This window comes from Strix aluco, chromosome Z (assembly GCF_031877795.1).
Source record: "Strix aluco isolate bStrAlu1 chromosome Z, bStrAlu1.hap1, whole genome shotgun sequence".
Lineage (NCBI taxonomy): Eukaryota > Metazoa > Chordata > Aves > Strigiformes > Strigidae > Strix > Strix aluco.
The window spans coordinates 74928124-74953624 of NC_133971.1; the positions used below are offsets into that span (position 1 = coordinate 74928124).

A 25501-nucleotide genomic window follows, 5' to 3' on the forward strand; every position below is an offset into this window, starting at 1 on the left:
GGCCAGAGATGGGCTTACCCAAGGTACTGTGTACTCTGGCCTTGGCCTGATGAAACACTTCACCCTGCTTAATCATAAGGGCACTTTCAGGTGGAGCCATGCTGAGGGTCAGTGGACGGGCGTTACTGGATGAACACCAAGGACTTTTTCATACATTCCAAGGAAAATACTGTACTGTCATGTCCAGTCCCTCTCGTTTCACCTTTCTTGGTCTCTGTGCTTGCATAAGGGCAGCGTTACAGGGCGGGGGCGGGTGGGGTTCAAAGGCAAAATACTTTGTGCTGCCTGTGTTCTGCAAAAGCAACTCAAGGAGGAACTTAAATTCCCTTACCTTGTTTTCATACCTAAAATTTCACAGTTCATGCATTCTTCCACAAAACAGCTCAATTTTTCACTGCAAACTGGTGAGACAGTGGGCTATAAGCAGGACTTTTATTTCATCCAAGACCAGGGTGTACCTGCATAATGTGTGGAATGTGAGAATATCAAAAAAGCCAGCAGATGTCTAGTCTCTGAATAACCTTTTCATTGTACTTCATCTCCCCTCCTCCCATTTAGTTTCCAAAACAAGCATGTATTAACATGAGCTGAGGTGATTCCATCCATGTCATTCCTTTTACTAATTGTGCTTTGAAACTTTATAAAAACCTTCAACATCTAGTGAAAATTTAATTTAAAATTGAAGTATTTCTGTGTATAGAGGGAACAACACAGAAGAAACATGATTTACTTATCTAGAAAAAGTGTTTGGCACTTGTGAGCTCCACTTCAGATTAAACATTTGCATTGGTGAGTACAGAAGCCTGAAAAATGTATACAATTTAAAGCCCAGCTGGTGAGCAAGTTGTGGTGGGTTGGAGTGGAAGGATTCACTTTAGAAAGCTGACAGTCACTATTGGATTAATGTTGTGCTCTTTTGCAGGTTGTAGGTGTTCAGAGCAACACATTGGAGAGATTATTTTAGACTAAAGAAATTAACTTCTTGATACGGAATAGCTGCAGTGCAGCCTGGGAAACTGGTGATATATCACATATGACACAAGGGTGAGGCAGCACAGCCCATAGGGATTATGACATATTGCTGTGAATATTCAGAGCTGCTCTTTCGAAAATAACAGAATGCTGCTGTACCTAGAGAAGTCGGGAAGGATAACTTTTATTCTGAGAAATACTAATTTGAGAGGGCACTAAGAATTAAAGATTATTAATTTATTGAGCTGTAAGAATGTCTGAACCAAGAAAGAGCAGGGAAAGAATTTCAGCCTCCACCCTCTCCTCCTTTCATAAGAATTTGGTATCTGTCTCTGATCCACCTTTGAGAAACAGGGGGTTTTTTAGCTACTGCTGAGCAAGTATGTAGACCTGGATTATCAAAGCGAATATGGAGTAACCTGAGTCCCAGTGCAGCTGATCCTTAAATGACTGGTCTGTGTACCACATAAAAGAAGTCATTTATGACACAAAAAGCTTATTTGACTTTGACCTCTGTTCCTAGTGAAAGATTCCTTTTATCAATCCAATAGATCATACCTGATTATAGTGGAGCTTTCTAAGTAACTTAATTTACTTCTTCAATAAGGAGCATTCATTAAAAGGAAAAAAAAAAAAGTGTTTTGTTTTTCTAGTACTTTTGGCCACATCAACCATGGCATCACTTGCACCTGTATGGGAGGCAAGGAATTTTGTAAGCCAGGATTTTGGAAGTATGTGAAGTAGTCTGTGGGAAAGGAAGAGGAGGTAGTTGCTTAAGTTTTTGGAGTCCATATTCCACTACTGGGGTTCCTGCTGAGATCTGTTGAGAGCTTGTGCACAGTCAGAAATTACTCTGCAAGGTGCTGGGCTGCTCAGCATAGCATGCTCTCAAAAGCCATCAGCAAATGGGGAGCTATGTTTTTAGAAAACAAACTCTGTATATATCCTGTTCATTCTCATACTGATGAGGAGTCTGGAGCCATTTGTTTCAGGTACAGTATCACAAGTCATGCTCCTAAACCCCCCAGATTTGAAAGATGCCTATTAATTTATGACTGAACAAATATTAACTATGGCTTTTAAATATAAATTTTCACTGAATGTAGAGTATGTATGTCTGGCAAGGAATCTTTAATCTGTTTGGGTAAAGCACAAGTGAAAAATTTGACTAGCTCCAGAGTCGGATTCTCTCTTCTCTGAAAAGCCTGTTGACTGTTTATTTGACGCTAAATGAGAACCTGATATAATTTAAAAAAAAAAAAAAAAAGAGAAAATCTAATCTTGGCTAAAAATTTTCTGAAGGGTGATACCGTCTTTTATGTGATTGAAAATACAATGGATAACTTTGTGTCAGCAATGCTTTTGGTAACTGAGCTTAAACTGGTTTTTAACTGCTTGTCTTGCCCCAGATCTTTCAGGACTACAGACTCTTGCTTCCCCAATCAAACATTCCAATATGAACAATATGGATTATTGACATTAAAAACACTGTGCCATCAAAATAGAGATTCTCAAACAAATTCTGATGCTGTTTGCTTGTAATCCCTAAGCGGGTATTTTTTGAGTATATTGCCTCTAGCAGTAGCCAGATTTCAGTAGAAATTCAAACAAAAGGATATGAAACTCAGTCTCCTAGAAATACACCATTCTTGTAAACACAACTGTAACATAAAACTCTGGTTTAACTCAGCTATAGTAGTGCCACTTGTGGAGGTTTGAACTCAGCCGGCAGCCAGACGCCACGTGGTCGGCCGTTCACACCCTCCCCCGCTGAAATAGTGGAGGGACAAAAGAGAATTCGTAGGTTGAATAAAAAGAAAGAATTTACTAAATATAACAAGAGAACAACAGTAACAATAGTGAGTCCAAAAAAAAGAAACGGGTAAAATGCAGCAGTGGTTTACTGAGCGCAGCGACCGCCCCCCCCCCTCCAGCAACAAAACCCGACAAGGACAAGCGGTCGCAGGGGAGAGCGAGCCCACCCACTTAAATCCCTGGGCATGACATCACATGGTAAGAAATACTCCAATGAAAGTTAACTCCATCCTCTTTGAAACCAGGACACCACTGAAAGCAGAAAAACATTTTAAATTTGTGTTGAGAAAGTGTAAGAGAATCTAGACAAGGCAGTAATGCCAACTCCAAGTACGTACACATTTTTTTTAAAAAAAGATAAAAACGCCACAGGGAGAAAAGCGGTATTGAGGCAATTCTAGAAATGTCATGACTTAGGATAATTCTGTCCCAGGCATTGCAAAAATTTTAGGCAGCTCCTAAAATTCTGAATTAATTACTTGTGGGAAATTGCTTTTTTCAGATTATAATTGTCACTGTTTCTGTAGGAATAAAGTATATAAAACTCAGTCATGCACTTATCATACAGAGGAGATATCTTCATTCTGCTCAAACGTTTTTACAGGCTTACTGCAGAGAATACTGTCTCTTTTTAATACAGAAAGTCTAAAAATTCACTGTCCTCCAGTAACTTACTCTTCACACAACTTGAAAGAAGAGCATTTCCTTTCAAATAATTTCCTGCAGTGATTTCGGAACCTTGTTCAGTAAGGAATTGTCATTTGGTGCGATAATGCTGTAAGAGATTTTATAAATTAATGGTTTATATGTTAGTATCAAAACCCTGTTCTATCCAGCCATACTATACACCCTTGAGTACCCATAAATCATCATCTGACTAGTTTTGAACTGCTTTAGTCCAAAAACTCTTCATAGTTTTATAGTTGGAAAGGTTAATAAAGCCCCGAGTAAAATCTTAATCTGAATTTAAAATGGATCAGAAGTAGTCATCCTCTCCTGACAGTTTCTACCACTATGGTTTCTTACCTTATCCAGCTCTTATAGCACTTCATTAGAATTCAGATTTGTCTCTGCTAAGTTCAGATGAATAAATTAGACTTCATTACACATATTTTACTATGAATTGAACAGACACCAAAAAAAGCCAAAGACTCTAATGACTTATTTACATTTTTTAAGTAAATTGTGATGGTATTCTGTGTATCAGTTTTCTGTACAGCTCCTGAACACAGATGATGCTGCAGAGTGGAAAAAAAAGGAAATGGTACACTACAGACAATTTGTGCCATTCATTTTATTTATGAGGAGGATGCTTTGATCAAACTTCTTTACTATTCTATTGTGTAGAGAAAGAATATTTTAAGCCTTATTTGACAGTAATTAAGCATATTCCAGAATTGGCATGTTTTGTAGCGATCATTAAGCAGTTAATACCTGTATTTGTGAAAGATACACTCCGCAGTGTATAGGGATAAATCTGGTAAAATTAACAGGATTAATATGTGTCTGTTTTTATTGAGAGACAAGGCCTGGGGATGACTTGAGCAGCACAAACATGTTTGACCCTAGCTTTATATTGTCTGTATTCTCTGGCCTCGTAGGAGAAGTGGGAGTTCATTAGTTTGCCTGTCTGTATTGGGAGTTTGATGATATGGGGCTTGAGCACAGTGAAGCCTTTGGCTCACTTATAGGCACGTGTACATGTACACATTTATACATAATCTATATTAAATTAGCAAGAAATCACAGAAACTATACTCATACTCTGATGCAGTGATTGGCCAGAAGAGTCTTGTCTGCACAGTAAAATGAGGGTAGTCCTCATGGGGAAAGCAAGGGTAGGAAGAAACTGCAGGAGCGACAAGCCAAGCCTATTCAGACCCATTCAGCTGAATCATCAGAACAGAGCTAGCTGATGCTGTGGCAGGGAAAAGTACCTTCTTTGATCTCATCACAGCTCTATTAATCAAAGTGTAAAAATTGTCTGTTCTTCAGCTTTTGTGGAAAAAAAAAAATTAAAAATAAAGAGTTTGGAACAGGAATATAGAAAAAATGCTGTAATTATTTTGATAAAATAAATGAAGTTTTTTTGAGTCATACATCTTTAGTGCAAATAGTTTGGAAGCTGTCAAGAGTGTCCTGAAAATGGAAAATGTTGTCTTCTATCTGCAGTTTAACTATCCTCCCAGCTAGCAGTTTGTAAAATGCTTGAATAGAAAATAGACATGAAAACAGTTGAAGTCAATTTGCTTTAAACATTCAAAGACCTTTGTTATTATTTTCAGCACTTAATGCCTTTTACTTGTCTTATCTAGGTATGTTGAATGTAATTTCTTAGTATCTTCCTAAAAATAGAGGCTAGGTAGGATATTTTGCAACATTTTAGTCTTTGAAAATCTGTGATGTAGTTTTGGTTCTCACTTTTGTGCTTTCTGTACTCTTTCAATGCAGGACACCAACTGTTTCAGTATTACAGAATGACTGATTTGGGTCAGAATTACCTTAAAGTACAAATGGTACCAAAAGAATGAAAAAACCCACTCATGATCTCATTTTTGCTATACAGTAACTGTATGTACAGCAACAAAAATACTGTTACAGAACTTTTAACTGTGGCATGCAGTTTGCCAAGAGTAGCTGAAGCTCTCTGCAACAATATATCTGGTTTGCCAGATGACAAAAGACCCATACTTAATCTGTATAAAATGTGAAACATTACTGTTTGCCAGCCGGTTATTATTCAGTGCTACATCTTGATCCAAGTAAAAGTGGCTACATGTGACCTGTAGTCTCCAAAGGCTCTACAGACTTGTGCGTAAATAAGGGTTGAGAACGACAAAGTAGAATTACAACAGCTGTGTTCGTTTCTCACATCAGTTTCTGATCAGACTTCAGAACCAGCTGTGTGGAGGAAAATTTCAGTTCCGTATGAGATCACATGAGCTGCATTGATAGCAAGGTCAACCTGTGCATCACTTTAAGATTTTGCTTTGTATTTTGCCTCTCAGGTTGGTACAAGAGGATGTGGGAATGGACATCCCCTTTGCTGAGGGTGTACTAAGCCCCAGTTGTGCAGAGATGAGACCTGGTGAGAGAAGCTCTTACTCATTTTGTTAATTATATCTTATTCTCTTGTCATTTTATTATGCAGTGAGAAGGATGTTTCTGTGCTGGTAAAGAATCAGTTCAGTGTGTTAAGTTTGCTTTATTTAATCAATTTTCTTCTTCACTTGAGAAGTGGTAGAGTGCCATTTTCTCTTGTACATAGTTGACATCACTCAAATAGTCCTTGTAAAGTTTAAGTAGCCTCTATTATTTATCTTATATTTGACTACTAAGTGAACTAAGTTAGCATCAGAATACTTCAGACAGAACAACTTGAAATGTATCACACAATGCAGTGCCGAGGGGCAAAGCCATACCTAGCTTTTTTCTTGAAGACTACTTTTATTTAAGACTGATGAAGAGACTCAGAGGTATTTTTAGTTCTGTTACTGTATTGAATAAGATATTCTATAGTTAAAACTAAAGACATAGCTATTTGCAAATCAGCACCATTTGAATAGCACCAAGTGCGTAAGAAAACAAATATTTACAGGGCATTTTCACTCATATTAATTTTTCAGGATGCAGCAATGTCTTGGTTCATAACTCAAATGATTTGTATATTGCTCTTTAAATTCTTAAACGTGTCAGAGCATGTCCAAGGCTTGATTTTTGTCTGATGATTGCAAAAAGGTGAATCTAGCTTTTCCATAGTTTAAGAGCTCCCAGCGACATCTGCCATTCCTGTAGATGCTTGTTTTATTTCTTTAAATATTAAGGTTGATATTTGTGTTCTATGTTAGGTGGTCTTAAATGGCTTGGTGTTACTAAAATTGATCTGTCCCACTGTGTTTGAAGATCTCCAAGTATCTGGGAGATGAACTGTATACAGAAGAAATAAAGTTCTTTTTTCTTCCTCTTTTTTCAGAACCTCCCAATTCTCTTGATCTTAACGGTTCCCATCCCAGAAGGATAAAGCTCACTGCTCCAAATATCAATCTCTCTTTGGACCAGAGTGATGGGTCTGTACTTTCTGATGATAATTTGGATACGCCGGATGAAATTGACATCAATGTAGATGACCTTGACACTCCTGATGAAGCAGACTCTTTTGAATACACTGGACAAGGTAATGTTCTAGATTGTAAATTTAAAGTTCATCTCTGTTTCTTTCTTTACTGCTTACATGATCAGTCTCATTACTGAATATGGTTAAAGCATTTGAGAATTAATGCTAGGTGTCCAGATATTTTTACTGTGTGCTATTTCTTAACCTTTCTTCCCCTGTGTAAAGGAATAAGTTTTGATTTACGCAGAGTGCAGAAAGTCCTGTCTTTGTCCAGTACCGTGGGACTTGTCTGAAAGTGTTGTTCAAGAAGGAGAAAGCAGTTGCTCTCTGTTGCAGAGAACACTATAGCTAACTGCACCTTTGTGCAGCTCTGGCCAGCTCTAGGCTATGGTTACATCAGCGGTACTTAGGGATATGATGTTGTGCAAAATGTGTTGGCTGACGTAAGCTGCACCAAAGCGCTTACACTGTATAAATGAAGTAAACACAGCATGGTGAGAGAGGTCTTTAGTTAGTCTTTTTTTATTCCCATGCATGTTTGGAAAGCTGAGACGTGGAAGGTATGTGCATGGCATGATAAGCCAGCTTAGGTGATGAACAACAGAATTCCTCATTCCACCAATTTAAATATGCTTTCTCAGCAGAGCTAGTTGTAGGTAATGGACACTTCACTCTTCCTTCACATATTAATAATTTTCTCTCATGTGGTGTAAAAATGTTGTACTCTATCTTACTTTACTTACCCTTATGATGTACAAAATAGGGTGTTATCACACATTCCTTTCTAGTACCTTAAGAACCATGTAAGAACTGTATTCACTAATGTAAATACATAAAGATCATAAGCTATTTGATGGGAAAAGTAGTGTGACCATCTTACAATCTAAAACAGAAAGAAACTCTAAAAATGGATCAATTTAAACTGAATTTTCCCTTGCATTTAAATTCTCTATTGCTAGTGAGGTCACTATAATTTAAAAATTGTATGCTCTTTTGAACATACAAGAACAGTTGCATCAGTTTAAGTGATATTGCCAAAGAGACATTACTGTGTACTCAATCATGCGTGAGCGTCTCTAATGTCACTTCTCATTAGAAGGCCGATTTCCTTATGGGTAGATGCAGAGCATAGTGACGAGTTGTTTGATGGTTAGAGTATTTTGTAGCAAAGGTTAAAACTAACACGCACACAAACACACATGCGTGCTCACACCAGAGCAGCGTGTGCTTGCAGGTTTAGGCTGTTGGGACCTCTGTGTGAGAGCAAAAATATCTGTCCTTGGTGGAACAGATTTTGCCTTTAAGCCCTCAAGTACATAAATTCAACTCTAGTGATTTTGGTGGCAGTTTTATTTATGGCAAGCATTTCTTTCCAGCTTTTTTCCCTGCTTTCTAAATGTGATGATTCGTTCAGTTGCTAAAGTTGGACCAGTTTCCCCAGACTCCTAAGTGAAGAAGAACTCAAGGTGTCTGTGTTTTTGGTGACATTTTTACAGATGTGTAGTTTGATTTTTAGACATAATTAATCAGCAAAATGTCTTCCACTTAGATGAGCCAGGAACAGAGAGTAGAAGAGGAAAAAATTCACATTTTATCAAAAGCAGCTGGCAATAAAACAAGTAGGCTACATAAAAATTGCATTTCTGAAAACCGTATGTGCATATAGAGTGAAGGCCTCCCCCCAAATCAGCATTATTTGGAAAGTAAAAGAGTGTTTATTATTTTGTCTGCAGATGTTTATTTCCTTTCTGAATTTCACACTGGTGCATCTTTCTCTGCAAAAGCAACACTCCAGGCAGTAAATCATAGCCACTTCGTCAGGAAGAGGTGATCTAGTACCATTTCTTTCCAAAAATAATTCATTTGACTGGTTCCAGCATCGTAAGTTTTATCAGGATCTCTTCTCATCGTTTTTTGTCATTTGCAATTTCACCACCAAAAAAAAAAAAATCAAACCCCAAATGCAATTTTCAGCATTAGTCAGCCAGTTACCTAGCCGAGCCTCTTTTCACTAAAGCTATTCTGCCAGCTACAGTTCTCTCCCTCAGCCATGCTCTTTCTAACCTCCAAGGAATCAGCTGACTAGACAGTTTTCCTAGGCTGTTCTGATAATCCTGTCTATCTATTCTGAAGGCACCTGAGCTGCATAATGGCATCCAGGGCGGGACCCTATATCCTCATAGGAATGGACCACACTGTGATGGCTTGTCAAAGTTTGCATAGCTTGACTGTACACATGTAGTTTTCATATTGTTTCCAGTGGTACCTTTAAAAATTTAACATCATCCAAAACTGCATTAATATATCTAGCTTTGGAGGGAGCAGGGTTACGCATTTTGTAAGCTGGTTCCCAGTGTCACAGAATATGTGGTATTTCAGAACTGAATGCTAAGTATATTATTAAACATCATGACCATTGTATCCTGAGAAGGCATGAATACATGCTTCATTTCCACAATACATAATCTACTGATAGCAACTGTTAAACCAATTTGAAATAGTATACTTGAAAAAAATCACCTTTTGCAGTCTGTTCTTCTTCCCAGCCTTAGATCTCCTCAAACTCCCCTTTATTTGCAGTTCCTAAGGAAAAAAGACTTACATGGTCACATTATTGTGGTGGTTTGACCTTGGCTAAATGCCAGGTACCCACCAAGTTGCTCTATCACTTCCCCCCCTTTCCCCTTTTTTTCTCAATAGGGCAAAGAAGGGAAAGAAAATAAGATAGGAAAACAAAACAACCCTTGTGGGTAAAACAACAGCAGTTTTAATATAAGCAAAGCGAAGCAAAGGTCCGCGCGCGGAAGCAAAAAAAGAAAACAGATTTATTCTCTACTTCCCATGAACAGGCGATGTCGGGCCTTCTCAGGAAGCAGGGCTCCGATACGCGTAGTGGTTGCCTCGGAGGACCAAGGGTGACCCCACACCCTTCCTCCTTTCTCCCAGCTTTATACTGAGCAGACGTCATATGGTCTGGAATATTCCTTTGGTCAGTTCGGGTCAGCTGTCCTGGTTGTGTCCCCTCCCAAGATCTTGCCCACCCCGTCCCACTGTGGGGGGGGGAAATGTCAGAAAGAGCCTTGGTGCTGTGTAAGCACTACTCAGCAGTAGCCACAACACCAGTGTGCTATCGACACCCTGTCAGCTCCCAACATAAAACACAGCACCATGAGGGCTGCTACAGGGGAAAACCAATTCTGGCTCAGCCAGACCCAGTACAGTCTCTACCCCTTATTCCATACCATTTACGTCATGCCCAGGTCCCACATAACACTCATTTATCCATTCCGTAAGCTTTCTTCACTCCTCCAGATGTTCAGTGACTTGGCTCCCATCTGTCAAGATGGATGTTCAGGACAGGAGCAGTATGTTTGACTGTTGGACTCCAGCACCGGCTAGGTTTGGGTCACCATCGCACGTATCTGGTTCACTCTTCGTCGTTCCTACTTCCTCCATCACTTCCTGCAACATACAACTCAACCCACAGATTATTTCCCCCCCAAGGTTAAATCTCCTTGAGGCACACACTGAGTAGCCCCATTTTCCCGCATTACCCACCAAGTACATCCAGGTCCCTGAGCAAAAACAATCCCACGAGTGGGCTTGCCTTTTCCCAAGGGAGGAGCAATCCACACTGCCTTCCCCAGCCATTTCCCTGTGTGTACTACAGGGACCTTATCTCCTCCCACAGTATGAAGGGGTTTGGTTTGGGCAGGACCAGGACGGTTAACAGATCCTCTGGTGTTAATTAGCCAAGTGGCTTCTGCTAAATTTATATCCCAGTGCTTCCATCCCCCATTGTCCAATGCTCTCAACATAGTCTTCAACAGTCCATTGTATCTTTCAATCTTTCCAGACGCTTGTGGGTAATAAGGGATGTGATACACCCACTCAATGCCGTGTTTCTTTGCCCAGGAGTTTATGAGATTATTTCGAAAACGGGTCCCATTGTCTGATTCGATTCTTTCAGGAGTACCATGTCGCCATAAAATTTGCCTTTCAAGACCTAAAATGGTATTTCGGGCAGTGGCATGATTTACAGGGTACGTCTCAAGCCAACCAGTAGTTCCTTCCACCATGGTGAGTATGTAGCGCTTGGCTTGGCATGTTCGTGGCAATGGTCCAATATAGTCCATTTGCCAGGCCTCACCATATCGAAAACTCAGCCATCGCCCTCTGTTCCAGGGAGACTTTACTCGTGTGGGTCGCTTGATTGCAGCACATGTTTCGCATTCATGAGTGACCTGTGAGATGGCCTCCATGGTCAGGTCCACCCCTCGATCACGAGCCCATCTGTACGTTGCATCTCTCCCGAGGTGCCCAGATGTTTCATGGGCCCATCGAGCTACAAATAGCTCACCCTTGCGCTCCCAGTCCAGGTCCAGCTGAGCTACTTCAATTTTAGCAGCCTTGTCTACTTGCTCATTGTTTTGATGTTCTTCGGTGGCACGGCTTTTGGGCACGTGGGCATCTACATGACATACCTTTAGAGCCACGTTTTCCACTCGGGCAGCGATGTCCTGCCACAGTGCAGCAGCCCAGATGGGTTTACCTCTGCGCTGCCAGTTGGTCTTCTTCCACTCCTGTAGCCATCCCCACAGGGCATTAGCCACCATCCAGGAGTCAGTGTAGAGATACAGTACTGGCCACTTTTCTCGTTCAGCAATCTTTAGGGCTAGTTGGATCGCTTTTACTTCTGCAAACTGACTTGACTCGCCCTCTCCTTCAGTGGCCTCAATGACTTGTCTTGTGGGGCTCCACACAGCAGCTTGCCACTTCCAATGGTTTCCTACCACACGACAGGATCCATCAGTAAACAGAGCATACTGCCTTTCATCTTCTGGTAATTCGTTATATGGTGGTGCTTCTTGGGCACGAGCCACCTCCTCAGGCAGTGCTCCAAAATCTCTACCTTCTGGCCAGTCCAGGAATCCTGGAAGAATATGCATGTGTGTGTTTCTTGATCTTCCATCCCTGTTTCCACCATAAATACAATTTTACTTGAATATGTTTTTAACTGGTTAGGCAGTGAGGTAGGAGGGTGAAATATTACTGACTGCTTTCTTGTAAGATTCCAGCAGGCAGGAATAGGGTAAAGAAAGAGTTGGTGATAGGCTCAGCTTTTGTTGCACATGAGAGATCTACCTTGGAGAGGGGGCCCTTTCGCTAATATTATTCCCTAATAATACTTTATATTAGGGACAGAAAATACAAGACAGGCATCAGTAGAAATTCAGATTTCATTAGTCCTACTAATATGTGTTAAACTTAATTTATATTTTTTAAAAGTTCAAAGGTTTTTTTGTGTTTTGAGGAACTTGATATTACTAATAAATTTGGTGGGTAGATTTTAATGCAGAAATCAGTTTTACAAATTAATAGTCAGTCCATGTATGTGTCTGTGCCCATAGGTTCTATGGGTATAGATATATGTAGTATATAGGCAGTATACTATCTTATTTCTGATTTCATAAAGATAATTGATTTAATTCTTACGATAAACCGGTGTGTGTTAAGGATCATACACTTCCAGTTGTGTGAGTAGTTCAAGAAGAAGCATTAATCAAAAAGGCATCCCAAGATAAACCAATACATAGAAAGGTTTGAGGACTTCTATGAAACACGTTCTTTACTTTTTCTTGTCAATTAAAATAATTTCTTTTAGTTTATTCTTAACTCTTACAGGTCTCTCTAGTATTTTCAAATAAGATGTCTGATCAGCTTTTTACGTACTCAATGTGTATGTCATAATGTATCTCATGATATCTTTATTTACTGTTACCTCGCTTATTGACTTATATGATCAAATCCTGCTCTTATGACTGCAGAAACAGAATAATACTTTAAAAAGAACAGTTGATTACTTCAAATATGTGTAATGCATAAAATTTTTAGAATCTTTATTATGAAGATAAATTAATAATACACACACAGCCACAAGGCAAAGGTGCTTCAGCAAGAATAATAGTACAAAAGAGGGATTTTTTTTTCCCCATGGAAAAACCAGTATGTTTTAACAATAACTAAAGAAGGAAATAAAATAATTCCAGCTGTTCACAGAATCACTTTTCATGTCACTTTCTCTGTAAACAGCCATTAAGTTTGAAAAACTGGAATGCAGTTAAATTTGTTGTTAAGAGCCATCTCATCAATGTGCAATGAAAATGTAGATTTTGTTAATTACTTCACAGCTTTTCTGAAACTAAGAGTATCCAGCAGAGAGGCTGTGCTATGACATTTCATAGTCTCTTGTCAGCCATGCAGTTTGTTGTGATCATTTTATCTGTGACTGCATGTACCTGTTCTCTCGTGGGTCCTGGTTTGAACAGGCCAGATTGAATGGCTGCTCTGTACTTCACATCTGGTCGGGAACTAGTATTTAACCTCAACCAAAAGGTCCTGGGGAAGTGAATACTGTGCTTATTTATATGAGGAGTCAGCATTATCTCATGACCGAAGCAGAGAAAGATGGGCGTTCTTCATATTTGCGGGTGCCAGACATGAAGAGATTGAATAGAAACTGGGAAAAAGTTGAGAACCTGTAGCTCTGTGGTAATTCCTCTCTAGACAAGAAGCATTGCGGTGTTTACTTTTAGTTCCCTGGTTTGCTTTTTAGTGTAGTTCTCATACCTTCAACACAAAGATTTTTACAGCCTACAGTGCAGTATCTCTAGTAAGCAGCTGATCAGTTTTACTAACTAGATGCAAAAATCCCTTGGTGGTGTTCTGCATAGTGATAATTGCTGCTGTTCTTTTTGTGTTCATAATGATGAAGAGTTTAAAAAAATGGAAACGTCTCATTTACTGACTGTTAGATGACCAAATTCTGCTCTTACTTATACCAGTGCAGATCCAGGATAGTGCTACGAAAATCCACTTGATTTCAGTCGTCCATTTCAAATGTATGTAACACAGAAAATATTTGAAGCATTTACAGGAAGATGTAATATACACAATTTTATTTTTCAGAAGAGCAGACTGCTACTAAGGATGCTTCCCAGGAGGAGTCTGAATCAATTCCAGAGTACACTGCTGAAGAGGAGCGAGAGGACAACAGGTTATGGAGAACAGTGGTTATTGGAGAACAAGAACAAAGAATTGATATGAAGGTCATTGAACCTTACAGAAGGGTCATTTCACATGGAGGTAGGAACACCCTGAATGCATTTTTTAGATTGATGTAAAAAATTCATGCTTTATTGAGCATGATTTGTTTTTATTTTAGTTCAGTTATCATACTGGCAGGGGGAGAGAGAGTTTATTTTTCAGACATGGCTGAAATCAACCTGGCTTTCAATTCAGTGTGGCAATGACTAATGATTATTTTAAATATGAAGCAATTTCAGGAGCAACAAATAAACTGACATACATGTGTCAGTAACAGTCTGGTCATTGTAGACTAAAACTGTCTTAGATTCAGGAAAAAAACTTTTGTCCTACAGAAAAAAAAATTTAAAAACTTTATTCTCTGGATTTTGACAAAAAGTTTTGCATGAGGAAGTATAGTGCTCAGTGATTTGCTGAATGATATATGTGGGTGCACAAATCTAATCAAGTAGAGTGGCAAAAGAAAAAAAGAATACAGTTTTCCCTGGGGCTTCTATTCATCTGGCTAAGCTCCTTATGTTGTTTTTCTGCCATTTATAGTTGTCACCAGACAGTATTTCACCAGCAACTGTTTTATGGGTTTTTTTCACATAATTCATTAATGATTATCAAATAGAGTATCAAAGAAAACATTTAAAGTAGGAAAATGACCTCATGTGCTTGCTATATTGTCTCCTTTGCTCATCTGCTCCCTAAGCCCCTCAGAGAATTTGTAGTTCAGGTGTTACTAGCATGAGTTGTTCTATTCCTGCAAAAACAGGGGCAGGTAACTTAGCATCTCAGAGATAAGATTTGAGAGTTTATATGAGAATGGTTCTGTCACAGTGTTGCTGATCCATAACATCATTTAAAGGTAAACGGTTGTTTCCACTGTGTTGTTTCCAGTGTATTTTCAGTGTTGAATCTCTATCTGGTAAAAGTGACATAAGTAAATGATGGTTAATTGTATTATCTGGGGATGTGGTAAATTTGCCCATTTACATTAAAAGCAGTAAATGCTAGCCTACAGATGGTTCACAGTGGCCAGTGTGCAGCAGGTTTAGTTGGAATTAACAAAGATGTTTAAACCTCCAAGCATTTTCCCACTATAACAATATCATCAAAGATTTATGAATGTGATGACACCTCAGACACAGTTTAACAAACAGACACAGATGGCATAATTTAGGAAACAAACATAAAATATTTTGAGGCCTTGCTAATGGTGTTTATTTATATGTTTTTTGTATGCTGTAAACTAACCTAGGTACATTTGTGGTGAAAACTGTCATGTATAGTTCCTACTAGGTGCTGATGTATACATTTATACTAGCTTTTATGAAAATAAATATCAGTCCATTTTAGTGAGTGGAGAAGTAACTCTTAATTGAGCACTGCTTGACTGTTGAGCAAGAACTAGTTCAGTGGCAGACATTTCTGATGGCAACTATGAAGTACATAATAATGCACAATTATCAATGGGAGTCTAGGTCATTCAGCTCGGCTCTCAGTGTGAAATAATCAGGATTCAAATTTTACATGTCCGACATCTTGTTTTGTCAGATCACTCAAATCTAAGATGAAGAACATTACATTTCCTTTACTTTTGAATGGGTGCTAATCAGTAACTTAGCCATTGTAACAGAACCCTGTGAGATGTAACGGTAAGTTGCAGCCCACCACTGGCTAAATGGGAAATTTTGCCTGAATTCTAGCCATATCAAAGTGAGTTAAGGACTGGATCAAATTCTGTGTTTATGAAGTGGCAGACTGGAGATGTGGAAACAAAATCATTTTGATGCATGGGTCATGGGAAAACTTTGGACGTCTTGAACAGTTGGTCTATTACAGTGGCTAGGCCTATTCTGTATGCTGTTCCCTTCAGCAATACTGTAGTATCTTTGGAGTGCTTTAGAGAGCCAGTAATTTTTCCTTTAACCTCAAGATTAAGATCAGATTCTGGCTAAAATTAGTTAACTGATAGTCACGTCAAGCATCTCTTGATTCAATGATCTACTGCCATATGACAGATAACACCAAATGCAGAATCTAGATGGTAGCCACAAAATAGGAAGGAGGAGAGTAAACTTGCCTTCCACATATGTTGATGGAGAAGTTTATCTTAGAGATCTGTCTCTTTGCATAGGCTGACTGAGAATTTGGGCAAATGGCTTTTACTGACTTCTAGTGATGAATTAAAAAGCACTTCTCCCTTGGGTGAACATTCCTTGACTACAGGCATGTGTAAGGAAAAGTGACTTAGATTTATCTGCGGGTTTTTCTTCTGTGTACCTTTAGGTGGCATCTGCACATAATGATGCTTTACATGAACTGCAAACTGTGCTGTGTAATATAATGGACACACCTGCCACAGTGTGCTCTTGTTGCCAAACTCCTGAGCCAGCTAGACAGATTGCTTTATGACAGCATGATATAAATTGTCCTGAAAGTCTTTTAAAGATTTTTAAATTTATGGAAGGAAGGAAATCTCCCTATTTGTAAAGCTGAGGGGAAAAAAAGTACCGATTTATTCTGAAATGATTTAGCTGAGGGATGAGCTAGAGTGGAATAGGTGAGATTAGTACTGTCATTTTGAAAGTATTTGGGTCTATTGAGAAGATGGAAACATAACAGAGAGTAGTATTAAATGATGTCTGTGGGAGGTGTTCTTTTCTCTTTGCTTCTTTTGAGAAGACTGGTATATTCCTTCATGTCAAACTCTTAAAATGTGAAGGTGCTGAACACAGGACTGGAGTTTCTTCCTCATCCCTGTGTACATCCTTGCTAGAGAATGCAATGCTGCTCTTTGAATTTGACCTTAGCATCTTCACTGGGACACCAGTCAATCACCCATATCTATATCTATAGATATGCTGTTCATGTTTACTGGATCCTAACATGAGCTGGAGCTATGACACACCGTGCCATGTCACATGGTTTAAAGTAGTTATATCCACATTGCCCTCTGGTTTAAACTCAAACCCTAATCCTGAGCTCTTATGCCTGTCCATGTCCTCCAACAGGATGGAGAGCAACACTGCACTGTGGAACTGGAGAAGACAGTGGACATATGCTGCACTGCTGTTGTACAGTGACTTCTCCAGCTCTGGAAGCTCAGCTATAGATTAGCTGGCTTTTGGCCTCTGAAAGCCAGAAAAAAAGCTACTTCACAGTGCTGGGAAGACAAGAGATACCAAGATCATGGAAGGATGGAGTTAAGGCTAAGAACAGAAAGTTTCATGCAGTGTCCAAATGATTCTTCAGTGGATGAGATCTAACCTAGCTGGCATTCTCAACTCAATGTCGGGGTTACTATCACCAATATGTATTATCTTATCCAATGCATTATATTTAGTCAAATCTACCGAACAAATTCGGAAAGAAAGAAATCCAACATAATCCCTTGGCAGGTTGTTTTGCCAAACCTTGATTTGAAACAATACGACTCAAGGCAGGAGACTTACGTCTGACATGCACATTTTTCTCTCAGAGACATACCCTTCTTTTGCTCCCCTTTGTAACTGGGGAAGCAGTGGTGTTTTTCTGTCCTTTAAGGAACAGCTGAGAGCCCTAAGTGGAGAGTGCCTCTGTGCATGTCCTTCTGACTAGGACAGTGTTGAGGCTAGTCAGCTGCGGTTCTCCTTGGCATGGAAGACTTCACGGGCAAGTGCCTTGAAGCACCCAGTTTGTCAGGGATTCTGGATTCTTTGAAGATCTCTGCAAAGCCATGTAAGAAATTACTTCTTGACATAAACATCTCCTTATTTCAGCTATCTGAGACTCAGCTTAGGTGTTTAGTGAGAAAGGAGAAAACAAACTAGTCTCTTACTCTTCCCTGGTTAACACACACCATTTGTGTATTACCTCTGTCTCTCCATAGAGAATTTTGCTTTGTTTGGCTGGCTACAGTGCAAGAAGTTCTATGAGCCTTAGGGTTAGACTTGGATACTGCTCTCTAGTATCCAAAAAGCACTGTAAAAGTCATAAAATCTCCTTGTGAAAGTGTTGTACAGGTGCCAGTATTATCCTTTAATTCTGTCAGGAATGTGTTCCTATCTCTGGGGGAGATTCAGGGTTTCCTTCACAAACATTATCATCTCTCCTCATGGTTAGTTTCTCCTAGCCTCTTTTGAAAGGCTTTCAAGTCATTCTCTAAGTGTATCTAGCTTCTATCTCAGTGCATCATTAGTGCTATCTACCTACAACCCTTTCTACATCTTCATAAATTGCCTCTTGATTGCACATATACTTTAAACAAAACTTTCAACTTAAATACAAGAGTATTTTGTATTTATTATTGATAATACAGAAGTCCATAGCAGCCGCAAAGGATTGCAGAGAAGATTAACCAGCATTAATCCATCATGAAAAAAAAATATTTTCTTTTGAGTAACAAGCAACTGTCCTGGACCCCAGAGCAGTAGTGCTGCAGCTTTGAGGGTTTACAGCTATCGTTAGGCAGTGGTGCAGCCCAGAGAATGCCAGTATTGGACAACTGGAGTGTCCAAGGTAAAAAAGTATTTTATACAAAACTTGCAGCAAAGGACCTCACTGATCTCCAGGAGCTTTTAAGGTATGGTGGGGTGCAGTCATAACTATAATATCCTGAGGCCATTGGAGCTGTGCAAGCCAACTGAGATTGAATTGTGAGACTTTGTGAAACATCATTCAAAAGATGCAGGATAACAAATGTAGGGTATTTTCTTTAGCCCCTTATTCCCCAGTCTAAGGTGAGCATTCAGCACATGATTACCATAGAGATGCAACGAACCAGAAGTTCAGATGAGATTGTATTACTTACAAGGTCTTTTGCTGGTCTCTATAATAGTTGTGCTAAGTGTGTTTTTCAGGAATTCAACATAACTGACTATCCTACTTCCTTATCACTTGATGATAGTTCATACATTTTCGGTCTTCTTCAGCAGTAGACATAGTATCTCTATCCCAGGACTTTGAGATTTCTTTTTAAATTTATCTTGTTAAGAGTCTTTCACAAAGATAAAAATGCCATTTCATTTTTTCCACAGGATACTATGGCGATGGTCTGAATGCTATCATTGTGTTTGCGGCGTGCTTCTTGCCAGACAGCAGTCGAACTGATTACAACTATGTCATGGAAAATCTTTTCCTGTGAGTGATATGTGAGAAATGCGACAGAGTCTTTTGAGTTAGTACTTAGAATTATGTAGTGAGAGATAACCTGTCTTTAATTAAGAGGTAATTTTGGTCATTAGAAGGGGGGTGATCTGAATTACAAGGAAAATAGCAGTTTTAGATAAATTGCTCAGTGGCATGTTGTTTTGGTATTACCTACTCACCCTCCCAAATTAAGGTGTATTTGGCAGGACCAAAGTTGACTACAGTATCTCCCTAAATGTCAAGGAATGCAGTATCTTCAGCTTCTTGGGCCTACAATCATTGCACTGTTTCACTAGTGATTTCCAGCCCTTGCTGAGAACAATCAGCAGGGACTTAGGCAACCAGACTGATTTTCACTGTTCATTGTTTATTATATATTATTATCATGATGTATCACTAAATATCGTATTTTTAATACATGCTGTGTTTAGGAGTCACAGGACCATTTCGACACTGGTTTTAAAAATACAGGATAAATGACAGTTGCTGACACAAACAACTCTTTTTCCTGACTCCAGCTGCTTCTGATTCAGTTATAAGTGGCAGGGGCCAGTTGGACAGGACACAAATTTGGTTGCATGAGCCCAGATTTATCACAGGAAAATGACTCCTAATAGCAACTGGTTTGGCAGCCAAAAAGGTAGCGCTCCCCTGAAGCGGCTGTTAAAAAAATCAATCATTCCAGCATTTTCTGTGCTAAAAGCCAGTAAGTAATTTCTAAAGCAAGCAGAGGCCTGGCCTTTGCCACTTTCAGCTTATGAGGTACCAAGGACATAGACCCAGTCTCCTTAAAACTCCAGTCCTTGAAGATGCACAAGGTGACAGTCAATGCCTTCAACATTGTGTTTACATGTGAAAAACAAGATTGAATGCTTTAGTTCCAGGTCAGACCAACTGCTAGCCTTTGTCTGGTAGAGCCTCTAAGACCCCTATGTCATCTACAGTAATGGATTTACACAATGCCTAGTGGTTTAGAGGAGAGGAATTTCTACAGTGGTTTTAACTTGATAACTAGGGAACACAGCTGAGTGTAACCATGATTGACATTAAATAGTTACTTTTTGACTTCACCCCAGATCCTTGTTCATAGAGGTGGTGGTAAATGGGCTTTGCAGAGGAAGCCTTTTCAAGCCTTAAAAGAGTTTTCCACATCACTTGATGATAATCGCCAGTCTATTTTATTATTCACTGTCTTTTTCTGGGGTAGTAGTATAAAAGAGAGTTCAGGCTGGCTGTGAACCTTCAGCTTACTTTAAGCCTTATAGACCATGTAAGACAAGAAAAAGGAAAGTCACATCACCCCTCTCTTTCAGTTCTAATGCCTATTAATTGCATTGAAATAGAGGAAATGTGACAGTTTGCAACACAGCCAATAACTGATATGTTTAAATATTTGTGAATTCTTTACTATTGAATTATATAGGGTTCTGGAGAGACGTGCAAGTCATTACATCTCTTCTCATTTTTTATACTGCATGTTTCTGATAGATAATTGCAGTATATAAGCCAGATCTAGTTTCTGATAAACAACTGTCCTCAATTGTTCCTGAGTTTTGCAGTTACTTTCACTTCTGGATTCCCTTCACATTTTCAATGACTTGGTTCCCATTTGTTACCTTAACTGGTTCTATAAAACTGTCTTTGAAGAGTTGGGTTTGAGCCAAAACTCTTGAGAGAGCATCTTCTTCAGCACTTCTAGATGATACAGAACCACATGGAAAATTCTGCTGTTTCATTTGTGACTGCCTGATACAGTTTAGAGAGTAAAAGATTTTTAAAGAATCACAACTTCAAAAACGACAGTTTGAAAATCAAAACCAGCACTTCTAGCCTTCAGAGTGAGTGAATTTTTCTAGTCAGTGGGAAAATTCTGTCCATCTTTTCAGATAATACAGAAATTACCAGTTAGGTAAGGTTTGCAAGAGAGCTCAGCATCCATAAAATGAAAAATGGTCTAAATCAATCCGCAGTCTATAAGAGCTGTTGAGTGAAAGTACATGAGATAAGTGAGATCTGACTAAAAAACTAGGAGAGATTACTTTTTGTTGTAATACTCCTCTTATTCCTGATGAGAAGTATGCGTGATTGCTCTTACTATAACTGAGTATTCAAAATAGTCACAATTCCCTTTGCACCTAGGCAAATATAGACATTTTTCAGACTGTCTCTGTTTCTATAACTGAAAGGCTTGTAGTGTTTCAAGAAGTACATATGCACACTTTTCTGTATCTTTCAGTGTCTAAATGCCTTCAGAGCACTAGATATTGTGCCATATAGGAAGGTCTAATTTCATAACCTGTCAAATAGTCGATAGGTTCAGTTAAATTAAGTTTTTTTATATCAGAGTATCTATACAACCCCTCGCTTTGATATTTCACTGTTAGACATGAGCCTTTACAAATGTCGGGCAAAAGCAGAGAATGCACAACTGCAAGGTGAGAAAAGGGAGCAGTGAAAAGCATTGAGTAGTGATTTAGATGGGATTTAACAAATGCATGGAACTGGTCAGTTAGTAACTGCCTACTTTATGACCGGGTGAAATACCACTCTCTTTGTTGAGAACTAGATTTCCTACTGTTCTTTTAAAGAAACTGCATCTTAAGGAATTCAAGGATCAGATTAGACCATGAGTCATTCCCACACACCTGTGAAAGGGGCCATTATGCTCAGGCATAGAGCTGCCTTTTGTAGTGAGCTAACTCAGGAATTCAAGTTTTTAAGGTGTGACTCGATTTTTTACTGCAGTTTTTACATAGACATGCCTTGGGGCTGGGTAGTAGAGAGAACAATTTGAACATTCCTGTGATGAACAACTCCCAAGTGAGGTAGGGACTACTGAGCAGAGCATCTGCCTGTATAGTCACAGACAAGAATTTAAAGCTACCCTTTCATTTGACTGACTGCTGTGCTCTAGTCTAGGTCGGGTAAATTTAGCCCCAAGAACACTGTTCTGTCTGAATTATCATTGTGAAGTTGAGGAATTTAATGAGTGTTTGGAGTGTTTTGCTCACAAAATGAAGTGATGCCATGGACTGCTCTGTCCCATCAGAAGGCAGGTTGATTGGCAAGTTTTATTAGCCTTGAAATTCAAAGTGTTTGTAGATGATAGGCACAGACTCAGTAGCAGTAGTGTAAGGATCACAAGAATTGTAGACAAGTATCTTGTGCTGACCCTTATTATTTTTGTTTTGAACAAACACGACAATCAATAGTGAAGAGAATTTTCTTAGCAGTTAATTTCTGAAGCTCCTGGGACTTCATATGGTCTTGCCACACTCTCCCTTGCAATATCTCATGATTTAATGCCCTTTTAAGAAAAAGCAAAAGTCATATGGGAGATTTGAAAATTTACTATGAAACTGTGTCTTTCTAAGGAAACCACATATTTCTGAAGACGCAGATAAGATTGTGGTTTTCTAGTTAGACATCTACAGGTAGCATGGCGACCAGTCCTAAACGTTTGCTTTGGTTTAAAGAGAGAAGACACCGTCTTGTCATAAATTGCTTAGTGTGCCTTGATTTATTCCTAGTAGACTGATTTAGTTTCGGCTTAAATGGATAATATAAAGTATGTGCTCACTTCTGTGTTTTTATCAGCTATGTAATCAGTACCTTAGAGCTGATGGTAGCTGAAGACTATATGATTGTCTACTTGAATGGAGCAACACCAAGAAGGAGGATGCCTGGACTGGGTTGGATGAAAAAATGTTACCAGATGATTGATCGACGGTGAGTAGTATTTTCCTTTCTGTTCCACAGCTGTTATTTTAAACACTGTCCATTATTGTTACTCCCCTGTATGACAGTGTTCCCTGTATATGATCTTTCTGTATGTTTTGTGGGTTTTTGTTTTTTTAAGAAACCATTTCCTTTTTACTTAGATTACGGAAGAATTTGAAGTCATTTATAATTGTTCACCCATCCTGGTTTATCAGGACAATTCTGGCTGTGACACGACCTTTTATAAGGTATGTAGTAAATACAGTGATTTTCTATGTCCCTGAGAATACAAAGCACTCTAAATCATCCAACATGGCTGTTAATCTTTCACTGAAGAGTACTCATTTTACAGTTCATGTTGAGATTTTGACAGCTGAAGCTGACTTTCCTAAAGTGCAAAATAGAAAAAAATTGTGATTTATGTGAGTATCTAGTTGCAGACATCATAGACATGATACCATAAACCTGTATGTGTATGTAAACTGGGAGTTTGCCTCCTTAAAATTGTATTTGTTCTAAGCCCAGCTAAAAGGCATATAGAAAAGGGATCTGCATGTAATATAATAATCTCATTAAAAAATCCTGGCTATAATTCCAAGTTTAAAAAAAAATAGTTGCTGTTCATGCAAGAGGACTGCCAGCACCCTGAGCTGTTTGAATGCATAAGACGTTCCAGTTCCAATAAATGTTCAATACCACCAAAAATAATGCTTTCATTAGTAAAAAATCAAAATAGCAAAGAAATGTTATGGACCCTGAAGTTCTCGCAAGTTCTTGAAGAAGATGGGCAAGTATGCAGTTGGAATCCTGAGGTCAGGGAGAGCAGACTGACAGGTGTGAGAAAGAGTTGCTTCAGGCAAGAGAAGCAGCATCATCTACAGAAGCCGTGCAGCGAGTAAGAGTAACATACTTAACAGACCTCAGAGAGGTCTGCCGCCAGGCTGCAGATGAGCAAACTGGCTGTGTCTGTCACCGGGCGCTCTGTCCTGACAGGGTGACATTGGGATGAGGAAGCACATGAGTTCTCCCATTGTTGCCAAAGTGCAACAGGCAGAGTGTTGTAATGGACTTGCTTCTTCCTTCAGACCGGACTTCTTTCAGATGTGGTGTCTTTTAATACCAAGTAGAAAGTGACAATTAAAAATACCAGAGTAACAGGGAAACAATACTTGGAACATCATCGGTTATGATGGGGATTCACTGAGTTGCATTTGGTGTCTGAGATATTTCTGTTGGCATCCTGTTTGCTCTCAGAGGAAAGGTAGACAGTAAAATTTTTAAAATTCTAATATACCACATCTGTTTCAATTCATTAGTGATTTATTCAGAATGACCATACTGAGCAGCAGTGACTAGAGGTTTTGCATTGCCAAACAGGAGAAAAGGTTCACTCAGAATAGTTTGGTGAAGCAAAGTAGCAGTACAAAACTAGACACGATAGAGAGCAGTCAAAACTCTCCATTTCAGCCAAGTAGGTTGAGTGTCTGTGCAAGAAGAAAGTGAAGTGTAAATGGGAGCTGAAAAAAGGCAGGCAGGACACATGGCCAGTGTGAGTTTTGTGGAAGTTGACATAAGATATTTGAACCCTCACTGAGGACAGAAGAGCACTATGAGAACGCTGAGTAAAAACCTCTGGGAGGCATGAAAAGAGAGTCAATTCAGTAACAAGCAATGTGAGGAGATAGAAACTTGGTTAGATTGAAGGCCCATGGCTGTAGCTTAGTTTGCTAGCTTCGAGCTGTTCACCAAACCACTAACATGCACGGTGGGAATTTGAGAGTAAGAAATGAATTGGTCCCAAGGCAAGCAGAGATTTCAATGAGATAGCCTAACATGAGCAACATAATTTTAATTCTATTTCAGCTGAGATGTGTGACAAAGCAGTAGGAATCAAGAAACTGAAAGACAACAGAACAGCAAGGGGCAGTCAAGTCACTGAGAGTGTGCTACAGTCAGTTCTACCTCAGAAACTGGCAAGGTCATTCAGTGGAGTCTAGGACTCGTCTTGACTGACAAACGCTGAACAGCTGTCTGAATACACAGGATGAAAGAATTTGTGATTGCAAAGATAGATCCCAGGTACACTTTACAGACCAGATATTCACCCTAGAGATCATCTTAGCTGTGTTAGATAAGAATTAGATTTCTAATAAAATAAGCATCTGTGACAGTTACTTGGCATTTGATGGAAATAATTAAATCATAAGAAGTATGCCGCTATTGGTAGCATGCCTCCCCTGAAGTCTGAAAGAAACAAAGACTCTTATTTTGGTCATGTATTTGGGATACCTGTACACAGACTCCCACAGGAAGCAATTACTCAGAAATCAGTCACTGTGGTGGAATTAGTGGACCCAGGAGAATCCTCAAGTGGAAAAATTAACTTTTTATAGATTTAAAAAACTTTTTTCTTACCCCCACAGTCTTTAGAAGCTTCTGGTGGGCTTGCATCTTGCCAAGTTACTTTAGCTGCTAGTTCAGATGATGCAGATTGATTAACATTTCGGATAAAATGCTAAGAATTATCTGTATGTTATTGTGGCTTTGACTGGACAATTGTGAGTGATTCATGCATCTTAAAACATGACCATTGGCCTGCTCCAGTGTGTGTGCCTAGTGATGCTAATCTGGTACAGAGGCAAATTAAAATGAATG

The 25501-nt window shown here is 39.1% G+C and overlaps 1 protein-coding gene across 6 annotated transcripts in view; it reads left to right on the forward strand.

Annotated features, from left to right (window-relative positions):
* Window positions 1-25501, forward strand: part of PRUNE2 (prune homolog 2 with BCH domain) — a 148536-nt gene that overhangs the window by 112073 nt on the left and 10962 nt on the right. For all 6 annotated transcript variants that reach the window (XM_074812365.1, XM_074812371.1, XM_074812368.1 and 3 more), the window contains 6 exons: window positions 5796-5875; window positions 6761-6961; window positions 13871-14047; window positions 19015-19117; window positions 22724-22855; window positions 23008-23094. In XM_074812365.1, coding sequence (XP_074668466.1) covers window positions 5796-5875; window positions 6761-6961; window positions 13871-14047; window positions 19015-19117; window positions 22724-22855; window positions 23008-23094 — 780 coding nt within the window. The remainder of the gene's footprint in view (window positions 1-5795; window positions 5876-6760; window positions 6962-13870; window positions 14048-19014; window positions 19118-22723; window positions 22856-23007; window positions 23095-25501) is intronic.